Genomic DNA, 18,289 nt, shown 5'->3' on the forward strand with positions numbered 1-18,289 from the left:
ATTTACTGAATGTGCGAAGAAACATCAAGTATGGTAACTGGTGATCAGACACTTGATATAAAGTGGAATTCTGTTTATGCAGCTACTTCTGTCATCAGCTACTATAGTATGTAACATTCATAAAATGCCAGAAGAAGTAAACAGCAAAAATAGTTATACATAAGGCCCTTTGATAAGCAGTGTCCAATATCTTGCAGTGAAAGTGCGAGACTTGCTGAAGCAGCCAGCAGAATTTGAGCGTTACATGATGGATCAACTCAACCTTACCGCGGATGTTGCGAGCGCCATCGTAGACGGCAGCATAAGCTTTGAAATGGTACACCCACACGACAAGATAACAATTTTTATGCCCCAGAAGGAGGGCATATAATGATCACACTGTCAGTCTGTCCGTCTGTCTGTACATCTGTCCATCACACTTTGCGTTTAGGTTTCGAAAAATGCTTATAACTTTTATGTCGCTTCAGATGTAACCTTCTTATTTGGTATGCATGTGTATATGGACGAGGCCTTTCCATACGCACACAAATTTTTTCCCCTGTAACCTTGAACTTGGGGCCCGCGTTTAGGTTTCAAAATCTGCGTTTAGGTTTCGAAAATGCTCATAACTTCTATCAAAGCATTTTTCGGGGGCATATGTCATCCTATGGAGACAGCTCTTGTTAATCATATTGCAATTTTCATACCATATTTTGTGCTTCCTGAGGCTTACATTTTCTTCTGGGTTGTAGCATATCAAAATTTGATATAATGAGTAAATATGAATGTTTTGAAAAAGTATAACAACATCATAGCCCTTTTGGTGTAACACAGTTTCTCTTGGTTTGTTCTTGTATTTTTTGTTCATTAAACTGATAATAAATAAGCTTTTATTCTGATATATTGTTCACAGTTGCTGGAGGTGGCCAATGCGGACCTCAAAGGTCTCATCTGTAACACCACAGAGTTTGAACAACTGTTGCGCTTCAACAACGAGTCACAAGAGCATGCAGCAGCAATCAGCCAGAGCTTCTGTCACCTTGACAGTCACACCATACAGGGGATTCTTGATTCTTGACATCCTGCAGGAGTTGGACATTGGGAATCTTGTTGAAAAGGTTTGCACTTAGTGATATAGTGATTGGACCGTCTGTCCGTCTGTCCTTCTGTCACACTTTGCGTTTAGCTTTTCGCGTTTAGGTTTCGAAAAATGCTCATAACTTCTATGTCGCGACAGATAGCAACTTGTTATTTGGCATGCATGTGTATCTCATGGAACTGCACATTTTGAGTGGTGAAAGTTAAAGGTCATCCTTCAAGATCAAAGGCCAAATATATGGCTTCAAAGCAGCGCAGAAGGGGCATTGTGTTTCTGACAAACACATCACAAGGCATAACAAAATAGTTTACGTACTAGCTCATCTACCCACAGATGTGTGTTTTGTTTTAATAGCCTCTTGGTGAAAAGCTATTGGGTTACTAAGGCCATTTTAAACCTCATTGTTATGTAGATCCATTAATTGAGCTGCATCATACGAAAATGTGTTCATAATGCCACATGTGGCCAGTGTGGTTCAAGATAAGCCTGCGCATTTGGGCATTCAGGTCAGGAGCTGCACTGTCTGCTATAAAGTCCACAAGGTTTCCTTATCTAATAAAAGGGCACGGTAGCTCCGAACCAGACTGCACAACTTCCCAGGCTGGTCTGGAGCGACGCTGACAGCATACAGCATTAATTCCATTTTGGCATGACGTGGCTTGATTGTTCTTTTAGGGGAAAATCTTGAGAGGGGTAGATCAAATGAAGGACCTCCTGATGGCCAGACAGACTTTAAAGCTGCTACACAAAAATGACCTATTGATTTAAGCTTTCATGTATTTTTAGATGGTGACAAGTGGACTGGACAGTATCCTAGATAAGGCCGGAGTCACTGTGGAAGAGATGAAAGAAGCATTTGTGAGCATTGTGAACGGCCAGAAAGATCTCACAAACATGAATGAGCGCTTTAATGCATTTGCCAGCGCCAACGCTGAGGCATTTGAAAGCCTTGCTGCTGCTCAAACCAGTGAGTCCCATTTTGTTTCTGGTTATTTTATATCAAACCTATTAATTATGCCGGGCAGGGATATATTGGAGTAACTCTGTTGGTTTGGGAATTGGTCAGTCCATTAGGTTACTGTTACTGTGCTTAGAAATTTTTTCTCCGTTTAACAACTTAAGTGTTGATTGGTGTATAATGTTGAAATGTTGAGTGTAGGCAGCTAAGATGCAGATGTAGCAACATCAATTGGTCAAAAACCTTAAAAATAAAAAACAAATAACCAAATATCCCTTTCACTTCAGGCACACAGGAGTTTGACTCTCTGTCGTCTATCATGTGTGGAACGTCACTTCCTGTCATGAGTTCAAGGACGGGGAGGCACTTGACCAGGACCACAAGGAACCACAAGGAACTCACAGAGCAGCAGACAGCAGAAATGGAGTCACTAGCCCCATTAGGTGAGTGGGATGAGGCGGAGAGGGGGGGGGGGGGGGGAGAGATGTGAGTAAGTTCTAAAAATGTAATATATTCGTGAGCCAAATCTCAGCTTAGTTAGGTATAATCATTATTAAAGGGACTGTCAACCACTAATGACGAAAAAAGAAAAGTTCTGAAATACTGTATTTTTTTTACAATTGTTAGTTTATATTGATTAAAATATCACCACTGGTATATTACATTACTTGAAAAAGTTCATATTTTCTGTATATTCAGAAATACAATTTTGCGATGTGAAATCGAAAGAAGGTGACATAACGATATACACACTGGTATAAATAACGCAAGTAGATTGATCATTTTATATATAAAATGTAAACAATTCACTAAGCATACACAATTTGCATTCCTGGGTTTACCACGTGACGATGATGATCAATCTGCTTGCATTATTTATAATTAACTGGTAGTTACATGGTAGACATACCCAATAAAATTTATAACCAAATATACGGAAAATATGAAAACTGTACAACTTTTTTCATTTTATGTAATATACCAGTCGTGATATTTTAATCAATATAAACTTATAATTATTGTAAAACAATATGGTATTTTACAACTTTTCTTTTTTTCGTCGTCGTGGTTGACAGTCCCTTTAAAAAAAAATATTGCATTTTGCATCATGTTTAATTATAGATTCCATTTCAGTGGAAATATATATTTTTCCAATCATCTTTATCAAAATAATTTTGTGATTATCGTTCAGTATCTGCCAATAAATAAATCTTTGTCTTTTTTGATGTGTGTCTGTTTGACATTTTGTTCTGTCACCTTCAGGGTTTAATTCCCTTGCTGGAACCGAATTTTGAAGGCTTTTGCAAACAGTTTCGATCCAGATGGCGTCTCATCAGGATCCAAACTGTTTGCTATTCTGATATTAATTTTTGAAAAAAATCGAAGAAAATGCTAATTTAAGAAATTCTGCAGACGACATTTTAGCAGACCACAAATTTCCCAGCATGCAAAGAGGGTTAAGAATAAATCAGCTTGTGGTCTGCAGACAGGGTTGCTTCGGGACCAGACTGTAAAAAAGCTCAGGCTTGTGTTTTGTAACGCTGGCTGCATATGGCATAAGGGCCCGTTTTTCCATTAAAACACAAGTGTCAAGGTTGCGCTAGTTTTTATTACATTAATGACTCTGTATGATTTTGTGATATGGCAAAACCCAAGCCACATAAATAACTCATACTGTTAAAATTACTGACTAACATAATATTTGGTTTAAATGATGATTGCTCTTTACCTGTGTCATGTTAGTTCTAAATATGTCTGCTCTGCTCCACAGGTCCGTCTTGCCAGGACATGTATGTAAGGATCATAAAGGAAGACAACGGCACCATCGTCTGGGCATACCTGAAACCACTGCTGCGTGGAAAGATTCTCTATGCTCCAGACACCCCTGAAGTCAGGGCAATACTGAACAAGGTGAGAATTAACCCTTTACCACTTATATGTATTTTCACGCATTTGTAGTCCCTTAGAGAGTTATATTTATTTTAAGACCTTTCTTACTAGATTCAAGTTTTTAAAACTTCATATCCAAACTGTAGATACTGATGAGCAGCAAACAGCATAAAACCTGAACAGACTGCGAGTTACTCGCAGGCTGTTCTGGTTTTATGCTGTTTGCCCATAGCCATTTTCACTTTGTTTCTAAGTGGGAAAGGGTTAAGCATGTATCATATACCACGCAAGGACGGAGTGGAGCAAGTCACTGTTTATTTGTCGGTCCATCAGTTGGTGCAGATGAGCCTTGCTTTGGGAAAATGGGGCTTAATGCATTTGCATATGTTGTCCCAGATTATCCTTTGCAGTCGGCTTAGGGTAATCAGATACATCACTTTCCTAATAAGCTGAATCTCACTAAAAAGATACTACCTTTAAATGAAAAATACCATACAAATTGAAAGTGTTGTCTGTGATTAGCCTGTGCACAATACACAAGCTTATCTGGGACAACACTAGCCTGTGCACAATACACAGGCTAATCTGGGACAACACTTGTCTCTTATGCATTAAGCCCTGTTTTCCCAGAGCTATGCTCAATCATAGAATGTGGTAAGTTTCAGGAAGCATCAATTACCACATTTTCTAGGGGATTGAATACAAACTTCAAATGTGTCATCACAAGGATCACTTTGAAGTATAGACTTGAAAGACACCTTCTTGATCTTGAGTGATACAATTATTCCCGAGTGTCTATGAACATGCTCTATTACACATTAGGTGCATAAGTCAAATTCTTTGACAAGCCTTGTTTATATTATTTATGGGGAATACTAGATCCTTGTTGAATACAAATAAGTTAATATAGTGAGGCATTAAGAATTGGTCAAGTGTTTTTTGTTTTCATTTGTTAATTTTTAAAACTTTCAAACCAAAATAGCAGACAATGCATGTCTGATGTTGGAATAAGATCTGTCACGCCAGCAAAATTTTTGACAACTGTAAATCGAAATTCCTAAAGCACTTATTAAGTTCTTGAACAAAGGTGAACAGATGATAAAAAGTTCAATGTTTCATTTGATTTTGACTTTTCTTTTTTTTTCTCATTTACAGGCTAATGCTACATTTGCAAAGTTAGAGAACTTCACGCAGATAGCCCTGGATTGGGCCGACGGGACCATTGTACTGGAGGAGCTGGCTGGAGACACCGGCAAGGATATTCAGGTCAGTGAAACATCACGCTAAGTTTTTAGGAGTAACAACAACGCACTCTTCTTTTTAAACCTTTACCACACACTCATTTTGATGTGTTTTTGTCCATGAGAAAATCATATAGAATTAAGTTTCATAATAAATACAAGTTTTCAAGACTTTATTACCAACCCTAAGATACTGATGAGTAGCAAACAGCATAAAACCTGCAAGTAACTCACAGGCCGTTTTGATTTTATGCTGTTTACATTTAGCCATTTTCAGCAAGAAAATGTTAAAACCCCAATACTTTTAAAGTTAGTTACTCCAGCTATAATGATTTATGTTTTTTAAATAAAGTTTTTGCATCTGAACGCACATTTTTTTTAAAGTTCTCTTTTTAATTGCAGAACTTTTGTCGGAAAATTGAGCTGTTTTTTTTCCTCAAGTTTCAAGCAATTGTTTGATATTCTGGTGTGTATCTGTTAGCCCTCCTTTGGCTTTGTAAGGCTTCAGAACTCCCAGTCTGTGTTCATTGAGTGAGTTTTTCTGAGCCAGGCCAGATGAACTTACTTGAATCGAGCACTTACATAGTATTCTGTGTATCTACTGTATATTTTGTACCAGGCGCTGTTCAAGAGTGAGTTGGTCAAGTCGTTAGTGATGCAGATGTCCGGTGTGAACAACCAAGACCTGACCAACCTGATCTACACCTTCCAAGACGCAGACACCGGCCTCATGAAGTCCATTTCCAAGGTGGCCAGCCTCGTGTCTGACTACCTGTCCTGCATAGAAATCAACAGATATGTGGGATATGCCACTGAGTCAGACATGCAGACTGCGTCTATTCAATTCAACAACCGCAATGAGCTGCTGGCTGGTATGTTGTACTCTTGATTCGCTCATTTTTATGCCCCCGGTAGGGTGGCATATAGCAGTTGAACTGTCCGTCAGTCCGTCTGTCAGTCTGTGCGTCCGTCCAAAAACTTTAACATTGGCCATAACTTTTGCAATATTGAATATAGCAACTTTATAGTTGGCATGCATGTGTATGTCATAAAGCTGCACATTTTGAGTGGTAAAAGGTCAAGGTCATCCTTCAAGGTCAAAAGTCATAAAATACAATCCAAGGGAAGTAATAAGCTTTAAAAGGGAGATAATTTCTAAACCTGCCAAATGATAAATTGAAATTTTATTTCAAAGCGGCGCAATGGGGGGCATTGTGTTTCTGACAAACACATCTCTTGTTTCTGCAGATTTCTAAATTGTTCCCCTTTGTGGTTCCACTGCTGCGCATATTAATAACCTCCACAAAGACTCTTTGAAGACCATGCTAATATATCTGGAAATTAAGTTTTTAAGCTGCATATGTGTTGTGTATGAATGTATGATTACAACTTTGTTTATATACAACCTTCAAGTACAAGTTTATGACCTGCTATGTATACAGAATGCATGTATGTAATACTATATGGCACAAATTTATACCCCAAAATTTCACTTTTTTTATTTGATTTCTTTTAGGTCTTGTTTTTGAAGTGTCCGGAGAACTAAAGAGACTGAAGCGTCATACACACCCCATAAGTACACACATCCAGTATAAGATCCGAATGGACGTGGATAATTCTCCAAATACGAACCGTATCAAGGACAGAATGTGGCGCCCTCAGCCAGAGGATCACTTCTTCAACGAGCTTCGCTATTTCAGAGGTTTCATTCAGCTCCAGGACATGATTGACTCTGCAATTATCTCGTTATATGCTGAGCATGAACAGGTGGATTTCAAGATGCCAAGGGTTGCAACCAACCAATTCCCCTTCCCTTGTCATACACCTGATACGTGAGTTGGCTTTTGTTTTGTTTATTTAAGTTTATATTAGGCCTCCGCTGTAATAATGATGTTAAGTCATATAGTGTACCCCTGTGTGTTTGTGGGGGGGGGGGGGGGGGGGGGTAAGGGTTTTGTGTCCAGTGACATATAGCAGGACATCTGCATATCTGCATTTTAAATTATTTCTAGCGTACATAGATGTTAAAAAGAAACTTTTTTTTCCAAAACTCAATGGTGTTCATGTTTGTTCATGCTGTGATTGATGTCATTATTATATGATTACTCTTTTGTTACTGCTGATTTCTCATGATTGATGTCATTATTATATGATTACTCTTTTGTTACTGCTGATTTCTCATGATTGATGTCATTATTATGTGATTACACTTTTGTTACTGCTGATTTCTCATGATTGATGTCATTATTATATGATTACTCTTTTGTTACTGCTGATTTCTCATGATTGATGTCATTATTAGATGATTACTCTTTTGTTACTGCTGATTTCTCAATCAGTTGTTGCGTTTACTTATGGTTTGTCGTGTTTGTGAGTAGGACAAATCAATATACCTGTCATTCTGTACAATGTCTACATTTAAAGCCTTTATATCAGCCATGATGCTTTTTCCCTGTTTCAGTTTTGTTAACACAATAGCTGGCTACCTATTGCCGGTACTGATGACGATAACATTCATCGTCAGTATTGCTGTGGCAGTATACAACCTGGACAGGGAAAGGGGACAGGAAGAGGTAGGCAATGTAGAGACTGGCTACCTCAGGCTTTCATGTTCATCTTAGAACAGTTGCTCAATACTGTAACAGCCACTTAAAGCTGTCAAAATGGCAGTGCATTGTATTGATGTGTGAAACACTGGTCAATTTTTCAATTTTAGATGATACATTGTCAATGTGGTACTACAAAAAGAGATTTTGAGATGTTTGTAATTTATAAATTACTTTTTGTATATTGTCACAATGATAATCGTATGACTATGTATTCAATGTCTAAAATTAAGTGTAAGGCATATCACCAATTTGTCATAAAAAAAAATAAGTGATACTTTGCTGCTATCATTGGAGAAAAAAAACTTTATATCTAACTTTTTACGTGTAATTGTCAATTTTTTTATACTATCAATAGAGGCACTTTTTGAGTCACACATTCAGTATAACTATATGTGTCGTGTTCTGTGAAAACTATAATGCATGTGCAATCCACACAGGCTAATCAGGGACGACACTTTCCACTTTTATGACATTTTTCGAATGAAGTTTCTTCTAAGCAAAAATCCAATCTAGGTGGAAAGTGTCGTCCCTGATTAACCTGTGCGGACTGCACAGGCTAATCTGGGACAACACTTTACACCCATGCATTATGCCCAGTTTTCTTAGAACGCTACTCATACTTGTATTTCAGACCCTAAACATCATGGGGCTTAAGTGTGGCCTGAATTTCTGGGCGTGGCTTCTCACAACCTACCTTATTATGGCGGCAGTTTGTGGGATTGACATCATCATTCTGAAATATGCAAACATCTTCACAGAGAGCAATGCCTTCATTGTCTGGCTCTACTTTATAGACTTTGCATTCTCAATCTTAATGCTATGGTATGTTTTTGTTGTTTTTTGTTGTTGTTTTTAATTTTATGGGTTTTATAGTTGTTACACTTTTAAAGCTTACTTTGATTTTTATAGGATTGCTGTATACAAATCTTACTGGTGTCATGGTCTCATCAGAAGCCTGTCGAGTTATATTCTATACTTCATTCCATGACTGATTACAGACACCAGAATATATTCTCAAAATTAAAACCCCCCACAATGTTTACCTTTTTAACCATATTTTCTGGTTTTGAATTTGAATCAGTGTTATGAACTTGTGAAATTCCAAAGTATTACATCTTTAATCAAATATCTTAGTGGCCCTCTGACTGATTCTCACTTCCCTGTTTTCAGTTACTTTGTGAGTGCCTTCTTCATGCGCACATGGCTGGCCATTCTGACCTTCTTCATTGTGTACTTCATCAGTTATCTACCCTTTGTTGTTCTCTACACACTGGAGGTTGACATGACATTCTGGCAGAAAACTCTAGCCGTAAGTTACACAAAAGTCTAAGACCATGTAAAAAATACAATTGTGTATCAATTTTCAAAATGTAACAATGAATGCACAATTCTGGCAGAAAAATGCTCACATATGACCAGAAGGGTTAAGCAGATTCCATTCCTGCTTCAGCTTGTATTTTTGGTCTACAATACTGAAACCAAACATTTAAATTGTGTTGTTTACAACTACAAACATTCTTAGTTTAAATTTAATGTTTGTCTGAATTTAAATAGTTAAGGAACACATAATCAAGGCAATTTTCTATAGTATGAGCAATTATTTATCGTTCATTTGTCAGATGTCAGAAGTTACTGTAGTGTTTTCAGTTCCATGTAAAATAATTTCAGTGAGGTATTGGATTTATAGAGCCTTGTTGTGGGAAAACTGAGCTCAATGCATGTGGCTGAAGTGTTGTCCCAGATTAGCCTGTGCAGTCTGCTCAGGCTAATCAGGGACAACACTTTGCACTTAAATGGCATTTCTTATTAAAAAAAACTCTTCAATCCTGTGTTGCATATATTTAAAAGTCATTATGGCTCCCCTGCATTTCAGTGTCTGTCGTCTACCACGGCATTCAGCTATGCGGCCCAGTACATCGCGCGTTTTGAAGAGCAGATGATTGGTCTGCAGTGGAGCAATGTGGTCAAGGATCCCTATAACACCGAGGACGATTTCAATTTCCGCTGGTGTAACATCATGATGGTGATTGACAGCGGCATATACTTCATTCTGGGGTGGTATGTCCGCAATGTGATGCCAGGTGAGTCATAGCAGTTCTTTGACCTTTTCCCGCTCAGAAGTAAAGTGGAAGTGGAAATATGCAACCAACATAAAACCAGAGAAGCCTGCTAGTAATACGCAGTCTGTTCAGGTTTTATGCTGTTTGCTGCTCATCTGTATCTTAAGTTTGTATATGGAGGCTATAAACTTTAATCTAGTAAGAAAGGTCTTACATTTAATTTGATTTTCTAAAGACTAAAATATGTCAAAGTGCATATCAGAGTGGCTAAGGGTTTAAGAACATAGTATTCTCCATTCATTAAATTTAGGGTTAGAATGGTCAATCCATAAATCTTATAAATCAAACAAACATCACATTTGCATATAACATGAGTTCTTGTTGTAATGTAGTGGTATGTGAAACAGGTCACACATAAAGGAAAAAGCAGCATCAGACGGTAATATTCTTGTTTTGGTGCTGTTCATAATTTCTTTACATAATTTCTTCTCAAAAAAGAAAACCATGGGCATATAACTGAGAATGGCTTTTTTATGTTCCCCCTAAAAAATTTGGGGGGGAGCATATAGTCGCTGCTTCGTCTGTCCGTGCGTGTGTGTGTGCGTCCATCCGTCCATGCAAAATTTTTGTCCGGGCTATTTCTTAGCAACTAATGACCTGAATTCAATGAAACTTTATAGCAAGCTTCACTACCAAGAGGAGATGTGCATATTATCAGCCGGTTCTGGTCGGATGATTTTTCACAAAGTTATGGCCCTTTGAAATTTTCCATTAACTGTACATATACATGTAGTGCAATTCTTGTCCGGGCTATTTCTCAGCAACTAATGACTGGAATTCAATAAAACTTTATGGGAAGCTTCACTACCAAGAGGAGATGTGCATATTATCAGCCGGTTCTCGTTGGATGATTTTTCACAGAGTTATTGCCCTTTGAAATTTTCCATTAACTGTACATATAGTGCAATTCTTGTCCGGGCTATTTCTCAGCAACTAATGACCAGAATTCAATGAAACTTTACGGGAAGCTCCACTACCAAGAGGGGATGTGCATATTATCAGCCGGTTCGCGTCGGATGATTTTTCACAGAGTTATGGCCATTTTAATTTTTTAAGTTGCTAAACCATCCATCGTATTATTTTGTCCAAAGTTATGCCCCTCAAGACGTTTCCTTTTATCTGAATATATAGTGCAATATTGTGACCAAAAAACCTTTGGGAAGCATCACCCGTCTCCGACGGTTTCTTGTATTTTGTATGAGTCAATTTTGTTATTTTGAAAATGCACACAAATGACACTATTCTTTAAAGAGAAACATATCACAAACTAATTTAATGTAAAGTTATCAAATATTTTTGCGTTGAGGATAAGTGCCAAAGCCAGCCAATCCTTGTATTGAAATTAAAAAAGTAGTTTAGCTAATAGCATCATACAGAAAACACTAGATGTGAATATGGTTTCTTCTATTTCAATGTTGAATATAGTATGTACTTGTGACAGAATGAAGATTATAATAAAATTGTGTATTTGCAGGTAAATTTGGTGTATCAGAGCCGTGGTATTTCTTCTGCCTGCCGTCTCGCTGGTGTTGTAGCAAATCCAGTGGAAGGGAGTCTGCATATTCACCAAGCAATCAGGGAAAGAGTAAGTTTGGTCTCCTTTTCCTTGAAATCGTAGCAAAATTTAACAATATTTGTGTGATTTAGGGTTAGCATTTTTAGGGAGGCCTGTAATCCCAGAGGTTCCAAAATTGAAATCATAAAAGTTCTGTGTGTATATTTAGATGTGTTCAGTGAGCCGGCTCAGAAGTCAACTCCAGTGGTATTGTCAGCGCGAGGCCTTACCAAGACCTACTCGGACGGGACGCGCGCAGTGTCTGACCTTAACCTTGACATTCACAGTGGCAACATCACCACCCTCCTCGGACATAACGGAGCTGCAAAAACTACCACCATGTAAGGGAAATTATTAATTTTTTAGCTATGCCACTTACCCATTTGTTAATATATATAATTGTAATATGTGTTATGTGTTGCCAGCAGCAACCCTTTATCATTGTCTTTAGATTCATGATATGAGCCTTGTTTAGGAAAAACGCATGTGCATTATGTTTCATCCCAGATTAACCTGTGCAGTTTGCACAGGCTAATCAGGGATGACATTTTTTTCGCTTTTATGGCATTTTTGTTCAGGTGGAAAGTGTCGTCCATGATTAGCCTGTGCATACTGCATAGTCTGATCAGGGATGACACTTAACGCACGTGCATGAAACCCAGTTTTTTCCAAAACATAACTTTTTAAATTGTGTTCTACTTCAGGAACATGTTGACGGGTATGCTGGAGCCCTCTAGTGGAAGTGTCCGTCTGCTCAACAGGCCCCTCAGTGACATGAGAGGCAGCATTGGTCTATGCTCACAGGGGAATGCACTCTACGAATAGTGAGTGTTAACTTTCATGCTATGTTGGATTTCCACTGACCGCGATTAGTTAATGAACTCACATTTTTCGAAGGCAAGGGAGTTTCCCAGTACTTATTTTTACATATTTACGCAAGTTACTGACAATTGCCTGACTAGAAGAGAGAGAATTACCCAAGATAAATTTCTGGATCGATTCTCCAAAAATGTTTTTGTGTCACAAACTCTAGATTGATAGTCGAGCTCTCCACCAAATAATGGCTGAGACGAAATGTTGGTTCTATAAAAGAAAATTCAATTAACATAGCCTTCTGTTTGCAAACAAATAATGTAAATAAGCCCTGGCAGCAACATGTTCTTAAAAGTTCATATCATGTCCATAAATATTAGTCTCTTTTCCAAACCTGTCCATTTCAAGAAATAAAAAATACTGCCTTTACTATATTACCATAAATACATGCACAATTTTAAGTGACTAAGGGTTTATCCTTGAATCTTTTATTTTAACTCACAGTCATTAAATTCCCACTTACAAAGTATGAGAGACATCTATCATGGAGAGTGTCCGTTGGTCAAGCAGCATAAATATAGGATCTGGCACGAGTTGTCATATCATACCATATTTTATTAAATGAGTTCAGAAATTTTGTTAGTAAGCGAGCCTTTGGCAAGCTTACTAACGAATTTCCTGGACGAGTTTAATAAAATATGGTATGATATGTCAACGAGTGTCAGATCTTTTTTATCACATGCTTTTAAATGAGAAAATTAAATAAATATTTACGCAAACATAATGATAAATCCTGAATGTTGTTTACATTTCGTGAAGTCATTTGACGTCGCAGCGTCATTTCAGCAAAATAACAAAATGCGATTGGTCAATAAATGAAAACTAAGCCAATGAAAACGCTTAAAATGTTGTATTACACATGTGTAATAAAAAAAAATATGTAATGGTTGTTTTTAATGGGAAACATGGTATAACATGTGATAAAATGTTACATGTACTATTTTGTGGAACAACCTACTTCAACATTTCTCAAGAGGTCAAATTACAATTTTAAACATGAAAATAGTGTATTTATTTATTTATTGATCCACTCATTCCTGAGTTATTTGCCCTTGAACAGAGCAGTGTGGAGGTCATAAGTCATGTTTTAGCAAAGATCTTATTTATATGCCGTCCCTTTCAGCATGACAGTCCAGGAGCACATGGAGTTCTACAGCGCCATCAAGGACTCTTACAATGCCATCTCAAAAGAGGAAGAAATACGACAGTAAGCACACGTTTATTCCTCCTCCCCCCTTCAGCCTCTACTGAAGCCAATCGGCATATAGGGATTTGCATCTCCAATTTTCCATCCATCCATGTTTTTGTCCGTCAGTCTGTTAATCTGTACCAGGTTAAATCAAAAAGACACTTTTCGTCTGACATCAAACTTTTTGCTTTAAAGCTTAGATACTTAAATGGATGATATCTTTGAACATATCTGCATCACTTGAACTAAATTTAACCTTGACATTGACCTTCTTTTGGACTAATTTATATGACATTACTGACAAGGCCTCCAACAATGGCATATGGGTTAATTGAATGCATTATCTTGTTTGTAACTATCAATCAATTTGTTTATGCTATTTTAATGGTTTGAGGTATACATTTTTAGTTCCTAAACTTTTTGACTATTATAAAAAGTACTATGAAAGCTTACTAGACTTTACAATGACATTGAAGCTTCTGGCCAGACTGGTCTACAGATGCGCTGGCCACATATGGCATCTTTGCACAATGCAGGTCAAATAATGTCTGTCTGTTAAGGTTACTGAAGGACGTTGATCTGTACCACTGTCGGCACACCCTGGTGAGGAACCTGTCTGGAGGCATGCAGCGCAGGCTGAGCATCGCCCTCGCGTTTGTCGGCGGCTCCAAGGCCGTCATCCTTGATGAGCCGACCAGTGGTGTGGATTCCAGCAGCAGACGAGCCATCTGGAACTTGATTGTGCGCAGAAAAGATGGTATGTTGTATTTGCAGCTGATGTATTGTCAGGGGGTTTTTTTTAGACAAAGGGGAAGACGCTTGATGCTGGGTGAAAGGGGAAAATAGAGGGCGAAAGAAGCATATTTGGGAAAAAAATAAAAACTGTTTTAATCAATGTCTATAACTCATCTACTCTGATTTCAGGGGGTTTTCAACACTGTCTGCGTCTCCGTAAAATTGAGGCATTTCCAAAGCAAAAACAAACGGCCCCATTCCCAATCAAATCTTGATGAAATTTTTCCAAATTACAATAAAGAAGTTTTCTGTCAAAATCATTAAAAAAACGTTAACAAACACAAATGACATTTAGAGTGACTTCCCTTTATCCATTACTTTATATAGCATGCCCTTAACGACTTAGATGTAAGCACGTTTAGTTTGAGGATTCTTCTACCGACATTGACATCGATAAAGTGCGAAATTGTCCGCATGACTTTGCAAAAATTAACAAGAACCGCAAACTACACATTCTAATCTAACTCCGTAGACGCTTATTTCTATTTTAACGCGTTTTAGCAACCACCACAAATGAGCTAGTATTGCGATGGATAATTAAGCAATCAAAATTATCAATAATTGGTTTAAAACTGAAATAAATGCTAAACAACAATATGTTTTGGTGAAAAATGATATTTTTGGAGGGGAAATTGTATTTTGTGGGGAAACAATTCTGGTAGGGGAAGACGCCGACTATCGGCGTTACTTTCTTAGTAAAATAAAAACCTGATTGTAGAATTGTTTAGATTTTGCTGTCTAACTTTGGCTTGTGTGACTGTAAATGCTTTTGGTTTGCTTATTTTAACTCATCAGCATTTAATTGCTATCTTTAAACTATGATAAAACATGTAAGTATACAAAAGTCTCAAATGTTATTAATCAGATAATTCATATTACGACGAGTCTTGGGTTAAAGTTTAAGTTTAAAGATGAGACCAGGCTGTTTCTTATTTCAGTGCTTTATTTAGCTTTAATTTATTTTTGTTAAAAATATTCAATTATATTAAATGTTAATGAGCACAAAGTTAAACATTGTTGCACAGTGCCATAAAAAAGAGTGTTTTTTTCGATCGGGGGTATATTGTTTTTGGCCTGTCTGTCTGTCATTCATTCATTCATTTATTCATTGTGTGTGTCCCAAAACTTAAACCTTAGTTAAAGTTTGATAACTTTTGCATTATTGAAGATAACAACTTCATATTTGGCATGCATGTGTATCTCACGGAGCTGCACATTTTGAGTGGTGAAAAGTCAAGGTCAAGGTCATCCTTCAAGGTCAAAGGTCAAATATCAGTGTAATTTTCTTTCCTAAAACTTTAACCTTCGTTAAAGTTTAGTCATAACTTTTTTAATTATTGAAGATAGCAACTTGATATTTGGCATGCATGTGTATCTCATGGAGCTGCACATTTTTTGTGGTGAAAGGTCAAGGTCATTCTTCAAGGTAATAGGTCTAATTTATGGCTTCAAAGCAGCGCAATAGGGGGCATTGTGTTTCTTACAAACACATCTCTTGTTGGTTCATAGTTCACTATAATAACACTTTGAAATTGAAGCTTTTTTATAACGTTAGTCAAACAGAAATACTGTAAGGTATTAGTGCTTTTACAAAGGCTTCAATAAGTTCTAACATACAGTAAGAATAATGTTTCTTTACAGCAAAAGATTCAGGAGGTAAAGTTGCATGCTTAAAAATGTTGCTTAAATTGTTTTGTTCAAGCTCATTTTAGTTGTTATAATTTGTAGTTAACATCATATTTGCTAGTTCATCAGTAATGCTTGTTGTAACTAATCGTTATCCCAACATTAGTAATAGATTATAGAAATGCCTTTCATTCTTAGTTTGTCAGTTATGTGTTTATGTCTCTCTACCTCTTGAAAGTTTTTTCTGAAACTTAAAGGTGTGTTTCATTAAGACAATTTGCTGAAGGCATACAGAAGTTATGCCATATCCTGATTTTTAAAATGATTTTGAAAATAAAGGTTGAACATTTATGTTTCTAAAAAGTTGAATTGAAAACAAAAGTTTTTTGTGTTTTTTTTCAGTTACTAGATGCTTATCCACTGTATGAAATGTCTTTTATGTATTGTTTTGCATATGTATTTATGCTAGTTTTAATTTGTGTTTGTGCAGTTTATAAATCTATATATAGCTCATATATAGAATATCCCTTACATATATATACATGCATATTCAAACTGCACAAATGTGGATGTAGATATAAATCGTACTACATCAGATCATATTATATGTTCCCTCATATACAATTGTATGTATGTAAAATTAGTATGTTTTCCAAGACTTACCTTCGTATCACACAAAATGGAATGTTTTAGGTTAAACAAGGTGCAGAATTTGTATGCTGGAATGCTGGCTTTTGCAAAACCAATAAGTGATATTGTTTGTATGTCAATGACTCAATATAAAACTATATAAAAACTGAATTATGTGCAGTAGCAATAAGACATGAGGCTTAGAATGGGCATCTTTTGGTGATTTTCTCACACAAAACTGTGCATTACATTTACTTTTTGTATGTTTGCTGTATTTTTATTTTAATGTCTCTTAAAAATCCTCTTAATGTTTTTAATTTGGCTACCAGGTTTTACATCATTTTAACTTACAACAAATATTTGTCCCACCTATTTAATACTCCAATCATCAAACTAAATGTATTATGTTTTTGATACCAAAGTCATTTCCAAATTTATGTTTTTCGCAAGATCTGTTGGATATAGTTAATTTTGTTACACAGTAAACAAATTTTTGCAAACCTTTATAGAAAATAAATTACCATTTAATAAAACGATAAAACGATGATGAACCTGTGTTAACATTGTGAAAGCTGTTGTTTGTCTTTGATATTAAGCAGGGATCATATTTTCCCGCAACATCAATCGGTCTGGATTTAAATGGGGAAAAAGTGTCCGAAAATTTATATCGGAAATCATGACAAATTACGTGAACATATATACCATTGATTTTGCCATTCATGAAGGTGGTATAATAAATGTACAAGTTTAATTGCCTTTGGCATCTTTTTTTAACGGAACATACGAGTTTTTTCAATTGATTTTATGATATTTTTTTCTCTTTTATTGTTGTTTCGTGTGCTGTTGTATCTGACTTTTTTTCATCGTTGTCAATATCTATTATTTATCTGTGTAAGTCTATACCGATGTTTTAAATCGTTGTCGACTCAATAATAGCTTACATACATGCACTGAACCTAACAAATGTCTGTGCGTAGGTTGGATACTGGCAACAACAAAAAAATAGTTGAGAAATAATTCGTGTACGTTATAGTTTATTGTCAAAAAAAACCACGGCCGATAGTTAAGATGCGTAGGGATTAAATCACGAGTGCGAAGCACGAGTGATTTGAAACCACGCATCTAAACTTCCGGTCGTGAGTTATTCAACAACAAACAATTAAGTACACGAATTATTTTGATTCTAACACGATTTTTACAAAAGATTTATACAATGTATATTATTTTTCTTGTGTACTATTTTGTGTGAATTTCCGCCCATAAAAATAACTTTCGGCTGTTCTGCCAATCAGATCCGCAACTTTCATTTATTTATTGCCGGATTATTACGCTGGTGGAAAATGTATCGGCATGTTTTGTTTAGTTACAGCGCGTGTTTTCAGTGTATAAGGTCCGCCCACAATAATTATGAATTATTGCAGAATATCCGATTTTCTTCTTTGTTTATATGAAAGTTTACTGTAACATGCATGAAATGCACACTTTCCACGAGGATTATGAACATTGAAGTTTTCATCTCCGAAGTAACTGTCAACGATTTTACACATAACGGACCGATTAGTGTGCTAGCCAGTGAAATTATCGATGGATATAGACACGGGGTTATTCACGCATGACTAATACACAACCGCGCGAATTTTCGCTGCTTGGGGTCATACTCTGATACTAGTCGGATGACACGCAATAAACTGGTCCTGACCGGTTTAGAGACAGTGAATGGTTTTC

At 36.6% G+C, this 18,289-nt stretch overlaps 1 protein-coding gene across 2 annotated transcripts in view; it reads left to right on the forward strand.

Moving 5' to 3' along the window:
• Positions 1–202: 202 nt before the first annotated feature.
• LOC127869006 (ATP-binding cassette sub-family A member 2-like) overlaps positions 203–18,289 on the forward strand; it is a 42,606-nt gene continuing 24,519 nt past the window's right edge. Inside the window, exons 1-18 of one of the 2 annotated variants that reach the window (XM_052411251.1) lie at positions 203–316; positions 893–1,097; positions 1,865–2,045; positions 2,324–2,479; positions 3,808–3,947; positions 5,082–5,192; positions 5,787–6,039; positions 6,684–6,999; positions 7,629–7,740; positions 8,408–8,598; positions 8,947–9,085; positions 9,650–9,857; positions 11,371–11,481; positions 11,621–11,792; positions 12,156–12,275; positions 13,448–13,531; positions 14,074–14,270; positions 15,950–15,964. In XM_052411251.1, coding sequence (XP_052267211.1) covers positions 909–1,097; positions 1,865–2,045; positions 2,324–2,479; positions 3,808–3,947; positions 5,082–5,192; positions 5,787–6,039; positions 6,684–6,999; positions 7,629–7,740; positions 8,408–8,598; positions 8,947–9,085; positions 9,650–9,857; positions 11,371–11,481; positions 11,621–11,792; positions 12,156–12,275; positions 13,448–13,531; positions 14,074–14,270; positions 15,950–15,964 — 2,695 coding nt within the window. In that variant the 5' untranslated portion in view covers positions 203–316; positions 893–908. The remainder of the gene's footprint in view (positions 317–892; positions 1,098–1,864; positions 2,046–2,323; positions 2,480–3,807; positions 3,948–5,081; positions 5,193–5,786; positions 6,040–6,683; positions 7,000–7,628; positions 7,741–8,407; positions 8,599–8,946; positions 9,086–9,649; positions 9,858–11,370; positions 11,482–11,620; positions 11,793–12,155; positions 12,276–13,447; positions 13,532–14,073; positions 14,271–15,949; positions 15,965–18,289) is intronic. The other variant, XM_052411252.1, reaches the window with a different exon arrangement.

Source organism: Dreissena polymorpha, chromosome 2 (assembly GCF_020536995.1).
Source record: "Dreissena polymorpha isolate Duluth1 chromosome 2, UMN_Dpol_1.0, whole genome shotgun sequence".
NCBI lineage: Eukaryota > Metazoa > Mollusca > Bivalvia > Myida > Dreissenidae > Dreissena > Dreissena polymorpha.